Raw genomic sequence first — 17,514 nt, 5'->3', positions numbered from 1 at the left:
GAGCCAATGGGGAAAACCAAGTTGAATTGAATTTAATTTATTAGGTTTCTATGCCGCCCAATCCCAGAAGGACTCTGGGCGGCTTACAGAATAAAAAGAAATTAAAAAAAAAACTTAAAAACAAACAAGTTTTGTTTTTGTTTAACAAGTTCACTTAACGACTGCAGTAATTCGCTTAATAGATGCGCCAGGAAAGGTGGTTAAAAAATGGGGCAAAACTCAACTCAACAGCTGCCTCGTTTTAACAGTGGACATGTTGGGCTCCCTTGTGGTCGTACGTCGAGGACCCCCCGTAAAGCAAGCCCTGGGGATGCTCTTCCGTGCGCCTTTGGGGTTTCTGGGTGGCAGAAACTCTCATCCAACCCTCCCCCCCCCTCTGCCAGGGAGGGGGGCTTCTGTTGTGGAGGTTTCGTGTTTGAACCCGCTTCTCCAGCCTTCCTTCCTGGGGAGGCCCTGGGACCCTCGTCCTGCAATAAGGGGGGGGGGTGTCTTGGTAGCTCAGGGTTGAAATGAGGGGTCCTGGGTGCCCTCTCAGCTTTCTGGGTTTCTTGCAGACGTCTCTTGACCCAGCTAGGTAATAACATCAGTATTAGAGAATATTGGGGCTTGCAGGGTGGGGGGAGGAGGAGGAGGAGGAGGAGGAGGAGGAGGAGGAGGAGGAGGAGGAGGAGGAGGAGGAGGAGGAGGAGGAGGACTGTGTGATGTTTGCTGCTCTCTGAGCTTGGCTGTTTTCCTGCAGGCATTTCATGAACCAAACTAAGTAACATCACCCGTGCAAGGAGAGGGAGGGAGGGAGGAAGAGGAGGAGGAAGGAGGAGGAAGAAGAGGGGGACTGTGGGGGTTCGAGGTGCTCTCTGAGTTTGGTGGTTTTCTTGCAGACGTCTCATGACCCAAGTAGGTAATGTCATCAGTGCTGCAAGGGAGGGAGATGTTTGGAGAGGAGGAGGAGGAAGAGGAGGAGGAGAAGGAGAAGAGGAGGAAGAAGAGGGAGGAGGAGGAGGAGGAAGAAGAAGAGGAGGAGGAGGAGGAGGAGGAGAAGAGGAGGAGGGGGAGGAGGAGGAAGAAGAGGAGGAGGAGGAGAAGAGGAGGAAGAAGAGGAGGAGGAAGAAGAAGAGGAGGAGGAGGAGAAGAGGAGGAGGAGGAGAAGAGGAGGAGGAGGAGGAGGAGGAGGGGGAAGGGGAGGAGAAGAGGAGGAAGAAGAGGAGGAGGAGGAGGAAGAAGAAGAGGAGGAGGAGGAGGAAGAAGAGGAGGAGGGGGGGAAGGGGTGAAGAGGAGGAAAGAGGAGGAGAAGAGGAGGAAGAAGAGGAGGAGGAGGAAGAAGAAAAGGAGGAGGAGGGGGAAGGGGAGTAGAAGAGGGTCGAAGAGAAGGAGGAGGATTGTGATTGATGTTTTGTGAGTTGTTGTTTTCCTGCCACACATTTCATTACCAAACTAGGTAACATCATCAGTGCTAGAAGGGATGGTGGTTTATGGGGAGGGGGAGGAGGAGGAGGAAGACTGTGGGGTCCTTGGTGCTCTTTGAGCCCAGTGCCCTCTCTTGCAGACATTTCATGGCCCAACTAGGTACCACCATCAGTGCTAGGAGGTAGAGGGAGGAGGACTGAGGGGGTCCTCGGTGCTCTCCAGTTGCTTCCTTGCAGGCCTGTCATTGCCCAAACTAGAGAGCATCACCACCCATTCCGGCTGTGGGCAGCCAGCGGCATCCTGGCATCCGTGCCCGGCCTCTGCCCTTCCCCCCCCCCCCCGGGGCTTTTGCAGTGCTTCCAATTTCCACAGGAACCGAGGGAGCCTCCTGGGCTGCTCCCGCAGCAGCCAACCTCCCCCCCCCTCTTCCTCTGCCGGGGCCTAGAGGGAGGGCAGTCACGGGACACGCATGCAGCAGGAGGAGGAGGAGGCTCTCGGTTGCTGTGGCAATGCCCGGGCCGTCTGCACACAGCGGCTCTCGGCTCGGATGCCCGGAGGAATTAATCCTCCAGAGAGAGAGAGGGAGAGAGAGAGGGAGGGAGGGAGAGAGAGGGGAGGAGGAGGAGGGGGGGAGACAGCAGATGAAGATGGGGAGGCACTTGGGAGGGGCTGAGCAGGAGGGGAGACTGCACCCCCCCAACCCCAAAGCAGCAAGGGATTCCTGGGCATCTTGGCAGAGGCTGGCACAGGACAGGGAAACGTTTCTTTGCCTATCTGGGGAGGGCTGAAGATCCCTGCCCCCCCCCCCCAGCCGACTGGTTTCTGCCGTCCAGCCCATTTTCTCCTTCCCTGACACCTTCCTGCCACCCCCACAACCCCCCCCCCTCCCCATGCGCAGGCTTTCTCTCATCTGGGTCAGTGATTAACCGAGATTAAAGAGATCCGGCAGACGAATAGATTCTTTCCACTGGCAAAGCTGTTGGGGATGGAGGCGCCACGCCACGCCCCCCTCCCCCCCCCCCCCCGGAGACAGAGCTGGGGCCTGGAGAAGTGGGGGGGACACTGCAGGACCCGTGGACTACAGTGCCCATAAGCCAGCCAGAGTGGCCAGAAGGCCGGCTGGCCCAGGGGTCTTCACACACACACACACACAGAGGGGTGGGGGAGAGAGAGAGAGAGAGAGAAGGGAGGCAGTGCCAGCTTCCCCCCACCCCCCCAGGTGCCCTTGGCAGAGTGGATTCCAGGCCTGGAACAAGGGTTGTTTCCATTGGGGGAGAGCTTGCGGCCGGGGGGGGGCTGTTGCTTGGCACGTGGGCAGCCTCAGTGGGAAGCAGGGGAACAGCAGAGCCGTTGACAGTGATTGGTGGGGAGAAGGAAGGAAGAGGGGGAGGGGAAGAAGGGGAGGGAACAAGGGTGGGGGGAGGGGGAGGGGAGGAAAGGAGGGGAGGAAGGAAGGGAAGGAAGGAAGGGGGGAGGAGAGGAGGAAGGAAGGGGGGAGGAGAGGAGGAAGGAAAGAAGGAAGGAACGACAAATGGATAGAAGGAAGGAAGGGAAGGGAAGAGGAGGAGGGGAAGAAGGGGAGGGAACAAGAGTGGGGGAGGGGGAGAGAGGAAGAGGAGGAAGGGAAGGAAGGAAGGGGAAGAGAGGAGAGGAGGAAGGAAGGGAAGGAAGGAAGGAAGGGGGAGGAGAGGAGGAAGGAATGACAAATGGATGGAAGGAAGGAAAGGAAGGGAAGAGGAGGAAAGAAGAAGGTTGTAAGGAAGAAAGGAGAGAGAGAAGGAAAGATGGATGGATGGAAAGAAGGAAGGGGAGAGGTGGGAGGGAAGGAAGGGGAGAGAAGAGAAGGAAAGAATGACAAATGGATGGAAGGAAGGGAAGGGGAGGAGAAGAGGAGGAAAGAAGGAAGGTTGGAAGGAAGAAGGGAGGGAGAGAAGGAAAGATGGATGGATGGAAAGAAGGAAGGGGAGGTGGGGAGGAAGGAAGGGGAGGAGGAGAAGAGAAGGAAGGAAAGAAAGAAGGAAGGAATGACAAATGGATGGAAGGAAGGGGAGGGGAGGAGAAGGAGGAGGAAAGAAGGAAGGTTGGAAGGAAGAAGGAAGGAGAGAAGGAAAGATGGATGGATGGAAGGAATAAATGTTACAGCCAATATTACAACCACTCTGGAGAAAGTGACCTATGACTATTTTTCACACTTACGACCATGGCAGCATCTCGTGGGCAGGTGATCAAAAGTTGGGGGCTTGCCTGAGGGTAAAATGCATGTGGAATGAACTACGTTATTTGAGGTAAACATTAGACAAGCAAGGGATGAGGGTAAAACTTATGTTGTTTAAAGCTTATTAGAACAGAAAGTCGGTTGGGATTATTTTAAGATAATGTGTAAAAAGAATGCTGAATGATTTCTGTTGTTTAAACTTTGTTAGAAGGGACTATTTTAAAATAGAAGGTTAACTGACTCTTGCTGAAAGTATTCGAATATGTGGAATGACCCATGCTATTTAATTTTTACTTGAAGGGAAAAACTTCAGACAAGTAAGGGAAAAGGGTAAAACGCATGTGGAATGAATTACGTTATTTAAATCCTATTAGAAGAGGAAGTTGGTTGGAATTATCTTAAGATAGAAATTGATTTCTGTGTAAAGTAATATCTGATTTACGCTGCTTAATTTTACTAAGAAGGGGAAGCTTGGCTAGATTATTTAGATTTTACTGTTTGAAAAGGGGTAAAGAAAGATCATTCATCCTGTGTAAATTTTACCAGAAGGGAAAGTTTGATTATTTTGTCTGTAAAGTTATATTTGAATATATGGCATGAACACGTTGCTTAAATTTTATCGGAAGGGATCATAAGGTTTAGAAGAGGAACGGGAGAACCTACAGAAGGTTGGGGTAAATAGCAAAGAAGTAAGAGACGAGAATAAAATATAGATAGAATGATTTATACTATTTAAACATAGATAAAGATGGGGGGCTGAGATCAACACAAAGAGTGGTTTCTTTTTTTTTTTTTTCTTTTTTTTTTCTTTTTTCCCCTTTTTTTCTTTCTCTGTTTTTTCTCTGTTTTTTCTTTCTTTTGATATATTATTTTTTTATTTTTTATTTTATTTTTTTAATCCATATGTACACAAGATATTATAGACAGAAGGTAGCGCCAGGTGTGGGCCCTGGGAAGTTGGGAGGATTAGGGATGGGGATTTGTGGGGGGGTGGGGTGGGGGGGTGTTAACATAGCCTTAATAAGAACAAGAATGTATTTATATACGGTGGTTCTTTTTTTTTTTTTTTAATTTCCTTTTTTTTCCTTGGTTCATTTTACCTTTATCAGATCAAACAACACTCGAATAAAGGCATACACCAAGGAGGGAGGTAGAGGGAAGGAAGAGGGAGGAGTAAGGAAGGAGTAAGGGGAATGTAAGGAGTAAGGGGAATGTAAGGAGGGTGTCTGGGGAGTAAGGGGAGAAGGAAGGTTTGAGGGGAAAGGGAAGTAGGAGGGGAGTGTTAGAGGGAGAAAGGAAAGTTGGAGGGGGTAGATGGGGTGTATGGAGGATGGAAGGGTTAGGTGGGGTTGTGAATGATGAGTTGTGTTTCCTTTTTATCTGTTCGTTTATTCCCTTTTTCTTTTCTTTTTTTTTCTTTCTTATAGTGAATACCCTGTATATAAATGATTGCAAATGGAATGTGAAAATTGAATAAAATATATTTAAAAAAAAAAAAAAAAAGTTGGGGGCTTGCCAACCGGACTGTATTTACGACAGTTACAGCGTGCGGGGGGAGGGGGGGGAGTGTTACGCGATCTCCTTTTGCGACCTTCTAACGAGCAAAGGTCAGATCCACTTAACAACCATGTGACTCTCTTAACAACTGTGGCAAGAAAGGCCGTAAAATAAAGCCAAAGTCACTTCACAACGCACCTGGCGTTGGGCCTCAGTCTGCAGTTGTGAGGTCCAGGGCTAGCGGTAGTTGAAAGCTTCTGGATAGTCTTCCAGGGCAGCCCCATGTATAGCACATCGCGGTAGTCCAGATGGGAGGGTGGCCAGCACGCCAGGAATGGTCAGACCGGGTGGGTCGCGGCCATGCCGGTCGGGGACTACTCAGTGAGTAAGTTTTCCCTCTCTGTTGCAGACGATTCCTCCTCGGAGAGCTGCAGCGGGAATGGCTCGTCCACCTTGAACCCTTCCTCTCCAGCAGCACTCAGGGCGATGCCACCTACACCGAGGTGAACGGCAATGGGCGGGCGCCCCCATGGATTTCAGTGCCTCGTCGGAGGACCAGCCCATCAACCTCTGCGACAAGTTGGCCCCCGCTCACGTCGCCAACGCCTACCAGTCGGACAGCTGCAGTGCCGACGGCCTGCGCAGCCGGACGAAGTACGGCGCCAAAAGCACCACAGAGGTGGGTTCTGATGCGCCCCTTGGCCCCAGGCGCTGCTGCCACCAGCACACAGCTGTGAATCCCCACGACCCGTTGTGGTCTCCGGCAGCCGAATCAGAGGAGGAGGAGGAAGTGTGGGAGTTAGGGTCAGCATCAGGGCAACCTGAGAGGGGGAAGAGGGGATGGAACTGGCAGGCACGGACGGAGGCGGGGCCTGGGCCGTCCGTCATCCCTGCGATGGAGACTCAACAGCTCCCAGGTCTGGATGTGGCTGATGAGAAAGAGGGGGAACAGCTGGGTCCAGTGCCTGATGCGTGAATGTGCAGAAGGCAGAGGAGAGGAGAGCAGAGGAAATCTATGGGCCGGTCCTTGGGACGGGAGAGTCACCGCTGCTAGCGAAGCCCCTCCCGAGCTCCGGGGATCAAAGGCAGGGGGCGGAGATGAATAGATGTGGCAGAGGAGAGGAGAGCAGAGCAGTGGAAATCTATGGGCCGGTCCTTGGGACGGGAGAGTCACCGCTGCTAGCGAAGCCCTCCCGAGCTCCGGGGATCAAAGGCAGGGGGCAGAGATGAATAGATGTGGCAGAGGAGAGGAGAGCAGTGGAAATCTATGGGCCGGTCCTTGGGACGGAAGAGTCACCACTGCTAGCGAAGCCCTCCCGAGCTCTGGGGATCAAAGGCAGGGGGCGGAGATGAATAGATGAGGCAGATAGCTATTCATCTCCCTGACGGACGGACTTGTTAGCCTGTGGTGAGGGAGAAACGTTTTGCCGTCGCTCCTCGTAAAGGAATCTTTGAGTTCACTTCAAAGGGTTTGGGGTGTTTGGGGAGCTGGGTCAGAACGTGACCTCTTGGTCTTTGTGGACCTCCTGGAGAATGGAGTTGAAGGAGCTGAAGCCATCTTCAGCCAACGGTTGTGTTGACCAATCTTCCAACTCTCATGTCTTTGGGGAAGAGGATGGCAGGGACAGGCAGAGGGCGTGGCTCCTGGTTCATTGTCTTGCTCCGACCTCCCTCCCTCCCCACAAGAAGACCCTAAAAAGATACATGGACTTCATCTCCCAGAATCCTCCAGCCACCTGAGGAATTTTTCCAGGCATCTGAGGAATTCTGGGAGTTGAAGTCCACAAGTCTTTAAGTTGCCACGTTTGGAGGCTTCCCGCATTACAACACAGTTGGTCGGATTAGAGCAGTATTGGTGAACCTTGGCCCCTTTAAGATACGTGGACTTCAACTCCCAGGATTCCCCAGAAGTCCAGGTATCTTAAAGGGCCAGAGTTGGCCCACACTTGTCTAGGCAAAACATGGGGCAGGAAGTCACTTTCCTTGGGACCTTCTGGTGGGAATCGGGAGGCCTTTTGGGGATGACGAGTGAGGTGGGGCTACAATGAGGCCATCTACCTCTCTTGGAGGAGAGGTGGATGAGGAGGAACCCCACTCCCCCAAGGCTGACCTTGGCTAGATAACTCTGCAATGCCCCTACAGCTGTTGTGCGTGACCCCTCTCAAGGGATAGGAGGCGCCTGCCCATCTATGAAGTTGACACCACCAAGAGATATTGGTCCTCCTCAAAAGACCGAGAGGCGGACCGAAGGAGGGTGACCCTGGGAAGGGAAAGCCAGCGGGATGATGGGGATACGCAGAAGAGTCCACGGTGGTGATTTCTTCCCCTCTCGGCAGTCCCCTCCCTACAGCTCCGGCAGCTACGATTCGGTCAAGACGGAGGTCAGCGGATGTCCCGAAGATCTGACTGTGGGCAGAGCTCCCACTGCCGACGATGACGACGACGACCACGACGACCACGAGGACAATGACAAGATGAACGACTCGGAGGGCATGGATCCCGAGCGGCTAAAGGCTTTCAATGTACGGACCGAGAACGATCACGCGGTGATAACCAGAGGTTTGGACTGGTTCGCCTGAACCGGTCGTGGAAATCGCAGGGTGGGTCCGCCCAGAGGTGGGATTCAGCCGGTCTGACCGGTTCTGGAGAACCGGTAGTGGAAATTTTGAGTAGTTAGGAGATTAAATACCGCCTCTGGCTGGCCTCGCCCCCATCTATTCTGTGCCTCCCGAGTCTCCGCTAATTGGGAAGGAGTGGGGATTTTGCAGTATCCTTGCCCTGCCACGCCCACAGACCTGGTAGAACTGTCTATTTATGTCTTGTCTGTCTGTCTGTCTGTCTATCATCTATCTATCTATCATCTATCTCTACCTATCTGTATCTATCTATCTATCTATCTATCTATCTATCTATCTATCTATCTATCTATCTATCTATCATCTATCTCTACCTATCTATCTATATCTATCTATCTATCTATCTATCTATCTATCTATCTATCTATCTATCTATCTATCCTCTATCTCTATCTGTCTATCTATCTATCATCTGTCTGTCTGTCTGTCTGTCTGTCTGTCTGTCTATCCATCCATCCATCCATCCATTATCTATCTATCTATCTATCTATCTATCTATCTATCTATCTATCTATCTATCATCTATCTATCTATCTATCTATCTATCTATCTATCTAATCTATCTATCATCTATCTCTATCTATCTATCTATCTATCTATCTATATCTATCTATCTATCTATCTATCTATCTATCTATCTATCTATCTATCTATCTATCTATCTATCTATCTATCTATCTATCTATCTATCTATCTATCTATCATCTATCTACCTACCTACCTACCTACCTTCTCTGTCTCTATCTATCTACTTACCTTTCTATCTATCTATCTGTCACCTATTCTATATCTGGTGGCACACTCAGTGGTGAGAATGCGGCATTGCAGGCTAACTCTGCCCATAGCCAGGAGTTCGATCCTGACCAAGCTCAAGGTTGACTCAGCCTTACATCCTTCTGAGGCCCAACACTGACTCTATAAAGCGGCATATTTGCTATTTTGTGACCTTCCTAGCCAGGTCCCTATGAGCAAAGTCAATAGGGGGGAGTCGGATTCACTTAGCGACCACATGGTTCACTTAACGACCAATGGCGGGGGAAAGCTGTAAAAATGGGGGCGCAATTCACTTAAGCCCTGTCTGGCCGAACGTTTGTGTCCTAAGCCAAGGAACACACACACACATACACACCCCAAGGTCCCTCGCGTAGGCCTAGCGAGAGGAAGGGGCTGACCCGTCTCCCTTCTCTCTGCAGATGTTCGTGCGTCTCTTTGTGGACGAGAACCTGGACCGGATGGTGCCCATCTCCAAGCAGCCCAAGGAGAAGATCCAGGCCATCATCGAATCCTGCAGCCGGCAATTCCCGGAGTTCCAGGAACGAGCTCGCAAACGTATCCGCACTTACCTCAAATCTTGCCGTCGCATGAAGAAGAACGGCATGGAAATGGTGAGAGGGAGGTCTTCTCGGGGGGGGGGGGGGCTCCCCCCTCCCGGTTTCCCACTGCCTCTTTCCCCTCTTTCTCTCCTCCAAAACGTCAGCTGGGTCTTTGGCGTGCCTCTCTCTGGGTGGTCTTTTCCAGAGAGAGTTCAGACTCTCCAAAGACCTGCTATTGAGGCAGTGAAACATCTGGAGCCATCTGGAGCAGCGGTGGGCAACTCTGGCCACTTTACTACCCGTGGACTTCAACTCCCAGAATTCCTGTGGCAGCCATGCTGGCTATGGCCCCTTTATGACTTAGGGACTTCAACACCCAGAATTCCTGTGGCAGCCATGCTGTCTATGTCCCCTTTGTGATTTCTGGACTTCAACTCCCAGAGTTCCTGTGGCAGCCATGCTGTCTGTGTCCCCTTTATGATTTCTGGACTTCAACTCCCAGAGTTCCTGTGGCAGCCATGCTGTCTGGGTCCCCTTTGTGATTTCTGGACTTCAACTCCCAGAATTCCTGAGGCAGCCATGCTTGCTATGGCCCCTTTATGACTTAGGGACTTCAACTCCCAGAATTCCTGAGACAGCCATGCTGTCTATGTCCCCTTTATGATTTCTGGACTTCAACTCCTAGAATTCCTGTGGCAGCCATGCTGTCTATGTCCCCTTTATGATTTCTGGACTTCAACTCCCAGAATTCCTGAGGCAGCCATGCTGCCTGTGTCCCCTTTGTGATTTCTGGACTTCAACTCCCAGAATTCCTGAGGCAGCCATGCTGCCAATGGCCCCTTTATGACTCGTGGACTTCAAGTCCCAGAATTCCTGAGCCAGCCATGCTAGCTATGGTCCCTTTATGACTCGTGGACTTCAAGTCCCAGAAATCCTGAGGCAGCCATGCTGCCAATGGCCCCTTTATGACTTGTGGACTGGCTCAGGAATTCTGGGAATTGAAGTCTACAAGTTATAAAAGGGCCATAGCCAGCATGGCTGCTTCAGGAATTCTGGGAGTTGAAGTCCAGGGATGGTAAAGTGGCCAGAGCTGCCTACAGCTGTTCTAGATCGGTGGCTGACATTTGGTGGTGGCATTAACTTGGTTCATGCCATATCTTTTCACTGTGGGCCCTGGGGCTGGGACCCCACCATTCAAGGGCCTTTCCAATCTCACTTATGGGCAGAAGGGGAGAACGAGGCTCCCCTAATAGAGAAGGGACCTTCCGGCTTTGGGGAATACCCCCCCCCCCGCTGTAAAGCTATGTTTATTTATTCATTGGCTTTATTTGATTGACGGATTGATCCTGAAGTGGGGTTTGCAGGGGGGAGGAAGGGGAGGGGGATGAAGGGGATGAAGAGGAAGTGGAGAGGAGGAGGCAGGAGGACTGTGGAGTCCTTGGTGCTCTCTTATCTTGGTCGTTTTCTTGCAGACATTTCATCACCCAACTAGGCAACCCCATCAGTGCTAGAGGGAGGAGGGTTTATGGAGAGGAGGAGGATTTGCTCCATGTATCTTAAAATTTCCAAAGAACATTGCTTTCGATCTTTGGTTTTTCTTCCCCCTTTTCTGCTTTCTTGGTCTTGAGGGCTGGTGTTACTCCCCCACTCCCACCCCACCATGGTACAGCCATAAATATAGCCGCATTCCAGCTTTCCTGAAAATGTTCTTTTTCTTCAGACCAGGCCGACCCCTCCTCACCTGACCTCAGCCATGGCCGAGAACATCCTGGCAGCTGCTTGTGAAAGTGAGACGCGGAAAGCAGCCAAGCGGATGCGGCTCGAGATCTATCAGACGTCACAGGTACGGGACCTGGCATCGGGCTATTTGCTGGCGTTGAGTAGCCGGATAGGTTACCCCTTTACTGCTTGCAGCAAGGCACTGGGCCCCATCCCGGATTCTGTACACTGGTTCCAGAATTGGGTTATTTGCTGGCGTTGAGTATCCAGATAGGTTATCCCTTTACTGCTTGCAGCAAGGCACTGGGCCCCATCCCGGATTCTGTACACTGGTTCCAGAATTGGGTTATTTGCTGGCGTTGAGTATCCAGATAGGTTATCCCTTTACTGCTTGCAGCAAGGCACTTGGTCCCATCCCGGATTCTGTACACTGGTTCCAGAATTGGGTTATTTGCTGGCGTTGAGTATCCAGATAGGTTACCCCTTTACTGCTTGCAGCAAGGCACTGGGCCCCATCCTGGATTCTGTACACTGGCTCCAGAATCAGGCTATTTGCTGGCAGGATAGGTTATCCCTTTACCGCTTGCAGCAAGGCACTTGGGCCCCATCCTGGATTCTGTACACTGCTTTGTTTGAAACACTTACAGGATCAGAGTTTATATTCATGCCACTTCGCTCCTAAAACTGACTCTGCTGTATTAATAGTCTTCAACTTACAACCGCTCCTTCAGCGACTTATTCTCCATGGCATTGAAAATAGTGACTTATGATCACACAACATACCCGGGGTCACACGATGAAAATTCAGGCGCTTGGCAACTGACATGTACAGCTAGTCCTTGACTTACCACACTTCGTTTACTGACTGTCGAAGTTTACAATGGCACTGGAAAAAGTGACTTATGACTGTTTTCACACTTACAACTGTTGCCACATCCCCATGGTCACATGATCGAAACTCAGATGCTTGGCAGCTGACTCATAGTTATGTCTTGGGGGGGTCACGTGATCCCCTTTTGTGTCCTGACAAAGTCAGTGGGGAAGTCAAACTCGCTTAACAACTGAGTGGCTATCGGGACAACTGCAGTGATTCCCTTAACAACTGTGGCAAGAAAGGTCGTAAAGTGGAGCAAAGCTTACTTAACTGTCTCGCTTAGCAACAGAAACTTTGGGCTCAACTCTTGAGTTGAGGATTACCTGTATTTATGTTTTCAGCCACCTGGGGTGGTGAGATCGCTATATATTCCATATACTGTCAGGCCCGTCCCAGCTGGGTCCCTAGGAAAGAAAGACCCTCAACTCCATTTGGTTGAAGTGATAGGTTCTTTTACTAAGGATTACTGGTCACTCTAGAACTAAAGTTCCCACCCAAGGGTTACAAACATTTTGCCTTCATCACAGCCCTCCCCTCACCCCCCCACCCTTTAACAAGTTCGTCGTAGACCAATGGTGTGCAGCATGCATGTTTTGGGGAACGCTCAGAGGTTTGGTGCAATTCACATTTCCTTTCCCAGGTTTCATGGCCTTGAAAACTGGAATGGGCTGGTTTCTCACCCCTGTGGTATCCATCAAACCGCCCGACTTCCCTGTTTCTCCTCCCTACTCCATACAGGTTCTGACCTAGACTTCTCCAGCAGCACGAAGCTGCCCTCATCCCGATAAACCCCTTTTGTTTAATTGACAGTGAATTCCTCTCCAGCCAAGTCTTTCCTCTCCCACCGTCTTCCAAGATAGTTCCCAATTACCGACCATTATCAGGCTTGGAGAGTGGCCAGGAAGAGATCTTTCAGACGCCCCAATACTTGGCAAGAATGCAGGAATGAACTAATGGTCTCCTGCAAACTCCACTCCCCTTTCGCTCCTCTTTTATTCCTTCTGGGAGGGGCCATTCACCGTCCACCTGTGGCCTCACTCCCAAGTCGACCCCTGTTCTTTAGCTGTTCCCTTTGTCTGGCCACTCTGCGCATGCGCACACTGGGAAGAGGCTCCAGCTGTTCTTCTGCCCCACTGATGTCTGACTCCGAAGGCAGCTGATAACTGGCATACGGCCCTGGCCCCCTCTCTGCCTCCGACACAGAGCCCTCAACAGAGCCTTCCCCAGACTGGCCCATGGTCCTCCCCAACCTCCTCACTGTCCGAATCTGCTGCCCCTTCCGCTGGCCACTGGCGGGCCACAGCAATACATGCTTGTTGCCCATTTCATCTCCACGTTCATGGCAGGATGCCAGCAAGGTGCCACGCCGAAGATGGAAGCTCTGATGCATGCTGCACCCTTACGGTTCCCTTTGCCCCTGACGCAACCCGCCCCTCGGTTTCTCTCCTCGCAGGACGAACCGGTTACCCTCGAGAAGCAGCAGCCTCGGGATTCGTCCGCCTCCGTCACGCATTCGTCCTACTCACTGCCAGCCTCCTCCTTCTCCCAGGACCCCGTCTACATCAACGGGAGCCTGAACTACAGCTACCGCAGCTATGGGACGCTGGGAGGGGCTCTGCAGCCGACTCCTTCACTCCAGACAGGGAACCACAGTAACGGTAAGGAGGGGAGCTCAGTCAGGAAAGGAGCTGGAAGGGAACCTTAAGAGGTCTTCTAGTCCAACCCCCTTGCTCAAGCAGGAGACGCCTAGATCAGGGGGTGTCAAACTCGATTTCATTGAGGGCCGCATCAGGGTTGTATCTGACCTGATGGAGTGGGCACGGCAATGCTGCATTCTGACCATTACTCCCTTCCTTCCTTCCCTCCCTCCCTCCTTTTTTCTTTCCTTCCTTCTCTCCCTCCGTTCTTCCTTCCCTCCTTCCTTCCTTTTTTCCTTCCTTCCTTCCTTCCTTCCCTCCCTCCTTCCTTCCCTCCCTCCTTTTCCTTCCTTCTCTCCCTCCCTTATTCCTTTCTTCCGTCCTTCCTTCCTCTCCTTCCTTTTTTCCTTCCTTTCTTCCCTTATTCCTTTCTTCCTTCCTTCCATCCCTCCCTCCTTTTTTCCTTCCTTCTCTCCCTCCCTCATTCCTTCCCTCCGTCCTTCCTTCCTCTCCTTCCTTTTTTCCTTCCTTTCTTCCCTTACTCCTTTCTTCCTTCCTTCCATCCCTCCTTCCTTCCCTCCCTCTTTTCCTTCCTTCTCTCCCTCCCTCATTCCTTCCCTCCGTCCTTCCTTCCTCTCCTTCCCTTATTCCTTCCTTCCCTCCCTCCCTCCCTCCTTCCTCACACTTACCAATAGCACTTAAGACTTATATACCGCTTTACAGCCCTCTCCGAGTGGTTGACAGAATCAGCCTCTTGCCCCCCCAACCATCGGGGTCCTCCGATTGATGGAATGCTGAGTCAGCCATGAGCTAGTCAGGATTGAACCCCCACACTGTGGGCACTTTGCCTGCAATGCTGCATTCTAGCGACTGCACCACCAGAGAACAGAAAAAGAAAGAAGGGAAGGAAGGAAAGAAGGAAAATACAGCAATGGCATGTTTCCTCCTCCTCCTCCGCTTTGCAGGCCCCACTGACCTCAGCATGAAAAGCGGCACATCCAGCACCACCCCACCAGCCAACAGCACGAACCGGGGGGTGCCAGCCGCCCAGCTCAGCCCGACCGAGATCAGCGCCGTCCGGCAGCTGATTGCCGGCTACCGGGAGTCCGCAGCCTTCCTCCTCCGCTCGGCAGACGAACTGGAAAACCTCATTTTACAGCAGAACTGACTGCCGGCTTCCCCGGGGCACCTGTGCCGGAAGAGACTGTCGTCCTCCAGGCTTCCTTGATAAATCTGCTCAGGACTGGCCGATCCTCTGCCTATCACCGCCCAACCCACCTACCCACCCACCCACCCACCCCCGGCACAGGTTGGAGACCCCCACCCCCACCCTCGAGAAATCCTCCTGTTCTTCTTTCGACCTGGAGCCCTTCTCCTGCCTTTGAAAGCTACACCAACCTGGTGCCCTCTGCCAACCGGAGCCAGCCTCGCCGCCTGGAAATAATGGGGACCCACGGTGGGTTTGGGGGGAAGCAGGAGCGGATTTCGGGCTGGCAGAGCGCTTCTGGCAGAGTCGGGATTTTTCTCGTGGAGCCCACCGGCAACGGTAGAGCCCCTCTTCCCCGTTCTCTTTCCATCCCCCGCCCACTCCCCCGTCCCTTTCCTTCCATCTTTGGAATTGCATATTTATTGAGAAATGCACCCCGTCCCTCCTGCCCTCCCCCACCTCCGTTCTTTCTCCCCATAATTTATTTATTTTTTCTAAAAAAAAAAGGAAAAAAAAAAGCATTCTTGAGTTTGTACAGAATTGCCATTTTTATTTTTTATTTTTGTGCGCGTCTCTCTGAGGGAAGGAAAGAGGGTGGGGGGGTGTTGATCCTGCACCATATTTCCACCTGCCGTCCCACTGAAGGGACCGGCCAGGCTCGGGAGCCAGCAGGGCGGAGGGGGGGGGGACAAAGTGGTCTCTGTTTTCAGGTTTTTTTTGTTTTTGTTTTTTACAACCCCCCCCCCCTCCTTTGGGCCACTCGATCCCCACTTTTGCCTGGGGCGGGAGCCACACCGGGGCCCGTCTTTTCGGGAGGAATTGCAAGACTCAATTCAAGGGCCAAAGCTCCGTAGCGTCAGCCATCCTCCTCCTCCTCCACACTCTACCTCACTCCCGAGTGCTCCCTGCTGGCCCCAGGAGTCTTTCGGGGAGTCCGAAGTTTGCCCCCTGGTTGCAAGGCCTGCGAGAGCGGCAAAGCACCCCCAAAAACAAAGCGTGTGGATGGGGGCAACTGAGTGGGGGGGGCATTGGAGTCACACTGGCAGGTTTGCAAAAGCAGAAGCATCCAACGGCCGCCGGAGCCTGGTTTTTTGGTGTGTGTGTGTGTGTGTCGGTGGGTGCAACGGGTTCGAGACCCCCTTTTTTTTCTCCTCCTCTTCCTCCTCCAACCTCCCCCCTTGGCAAATGCAAATGCACTTGCTGTTTTGCTCAGTGCAATATTGACCATGCTGCTATATGTAACGCGAAGGGACGGAGGAGCCGGGGTGAATTTTAAGGTTTTGTAGGTTTCTCGTAAGCTGGGGGCATCCAACCTCAGCCATGTTAAGCCCGTCGGACTTCGATTCCCAGAATTCCCCAGCTTTGTTGGCTGGGGAATTCTGGGAGTCGGAAGTCCGCCGGGGCTTAACATGGCCAAGGTTGGACACTCCCAATTCTAAGCCCATCTTCCCTCTCTGGTGCTCCAGAGCCAGGCTGGGATTTGAACCCGGGACCAACTGCTCCCCAAGGGTTTGCTAGGCCTGGAGACAGAGAAGGGGCTGTCCTCTCTTGCCCCCCACCCCCAGCTGTCCCCAAACCCAGGGGTGTGTATGTACCAGGGGGAGGACAGGATCCCTGTCTTCACTAGCAATCCTATTCATTCTCCCTTGATGTGGCCCTCCTCCAGCCCCCTTCCCCCCCGACCCACCCCGAGGGTCCCACCCGACTTTTGTGTAAATAGTTACTTGTGCCAGGTCTGACCCGCAACCACCCTCCTGCAAACCCTTAGGGTGTGTAACAGCGGCAGAGACAATCGCCCGTCCGGCAACACGTGAAGGTTCCCACCCCCATCCACATCTGGATTTGGGGATGGGGGGGTGGCCGTGCAATTTTTTTTTGGGGGGGGAAGGGGGTGGCTGATGACCCAGACGAAAACTCCCTTGATGTAATTCGAGGTTAACCTTTAGCGCCGGCTGGTGGTTCTCCCTTTCTTCCCCCACCCCTACCCTGTTTTTACATGCTCCGAAGGGGCTCCCCGAGATCACCAAGAGGTGGTCCCTTGCCCCACCTCGAGTTTGACTTTTAGCCATCCGTCTCTGGATCCGAAAAGGTTGATCCTACAAGCCATGTTTTTTTCTAAGATTCTCGGGACACCCTGGGCAGGGTGCTAGATTCTGACCCCACCAGGAATACCCTCTCTTTTTCCGGGGTGTATTTGTGGGAGGGGCTCAGCCACTGCTCTCTTGGCACTTGGCACAGGAGGGGGGGCTTCGCAAGGCGAGCGCCCCCTTTCCCGCTCTCCGAAAGCAGCATTTGAACCCCCGGGGAAAGGCATTGGCGGGACCTCCCGCGAGAGTGCCCACCAAACCCCATTCCCAAGCCCCCTGCCCCATCTTTTAGAGGCCCGGTTTTTTTGTCTTAGCTGGCCGTCCCTCCCTCCCTCCCTCCCCCTCAATTATTAACCTTTCCCAGAAAAAAAAATGCTGCTTTGAACTCAGAGGGTTGAAAAAAGAAAAAAAAAATACAACTTTGCTTATTTGTTTTTTTTGTAAGACTTTTTACAAAGGTAGTCTTAGCGATTTCCACCAGGAAAAAAAAAAAAGAAAAGAAAAATAACCGATTTAAACAATCTGTCCATGGTCTGAATGATTTTTTATACCATTTTTCGTGGTGCTTTTAGAAAAGGAAAAAAAAAAAGTTTTTCTCTCTCTCTTTCTCTATCTCTCGGTGGTCGTTCTCCAAGCGGAGTTGCTCCGCTCGTTCTTTCTTCTTCACCTGTAATTGTACCTAAGACCAATGTGAATTCTTTGTACTTTTTTCCTCTGACTTTGGACTCAGTGAAAGTGTACTGTTTACATGTACAGAAAAAACTCCCAGCGCCCCTCTGTGTTCGGCGAGACCCTCATCTTGGCGAGGTAGATCCCCCCCCCAACCTCACCCGCCTGCCTCATCTGCTTAGCGTGGCCACAGATCCGTTTACCTGTTTTCCCCGATGCCCATGGGGCTGGGCTGCTAGAGGGGGGCTTTTTTTTA

At 52.1% G+C, this 17,514-nt stretch overlaps 1 protein-coding gene across 1 annotated transcript; it reads left to right on the top strand.

Annotated features, from left to right (window-relative positions):
- The first annotated feature begins 5,476 nt into the window (after positions 1 to 5,476).
- NOL4L (nucleolar protein 4 like) lies at positions 5,477 to 15,885 on the top strand. Its single transcript, XM_087703143.1, is given in 8 exon segments — positions 5,477 to 5,579; positions 5,582 to 5,632; positions 5,635 to 5,795; positions 7,453 to 7,638; positions 8,946 to 9,137; positions 10,786 to 10,908; positions 13,112 to 13,316; positions 14,261 to 15,885. Coding segments are annotated over 8 exon segments (1,224 nt in total). The 3' UTR covers positions 14,464 to 15,885.
- Positions 15,886 to 17,514: the final 1,629 nt, after the last annotated feature.

Source organism: Thamnophis sirtalis, unplaced genomic scaffold, assembly GCF_051295495.1.
Source record: "Thamnophis sirtalis isolate CommonGarterSnake01/CBP01778 unplaced genomic scaffold, rThaSir2_p1.2 scaffold_26, whole genome shotgun sequence".
NCBI lineage: Eukaryota > Metazoa > Chordata > Lepidosauria > Squamata > Natricidae > Thamnophis > Thamnophis sirtalis.
Note: the sequence above shows the minus strand (reverse complement) of the source record. Positions and strands in the feature narration are given on the sequence as shown.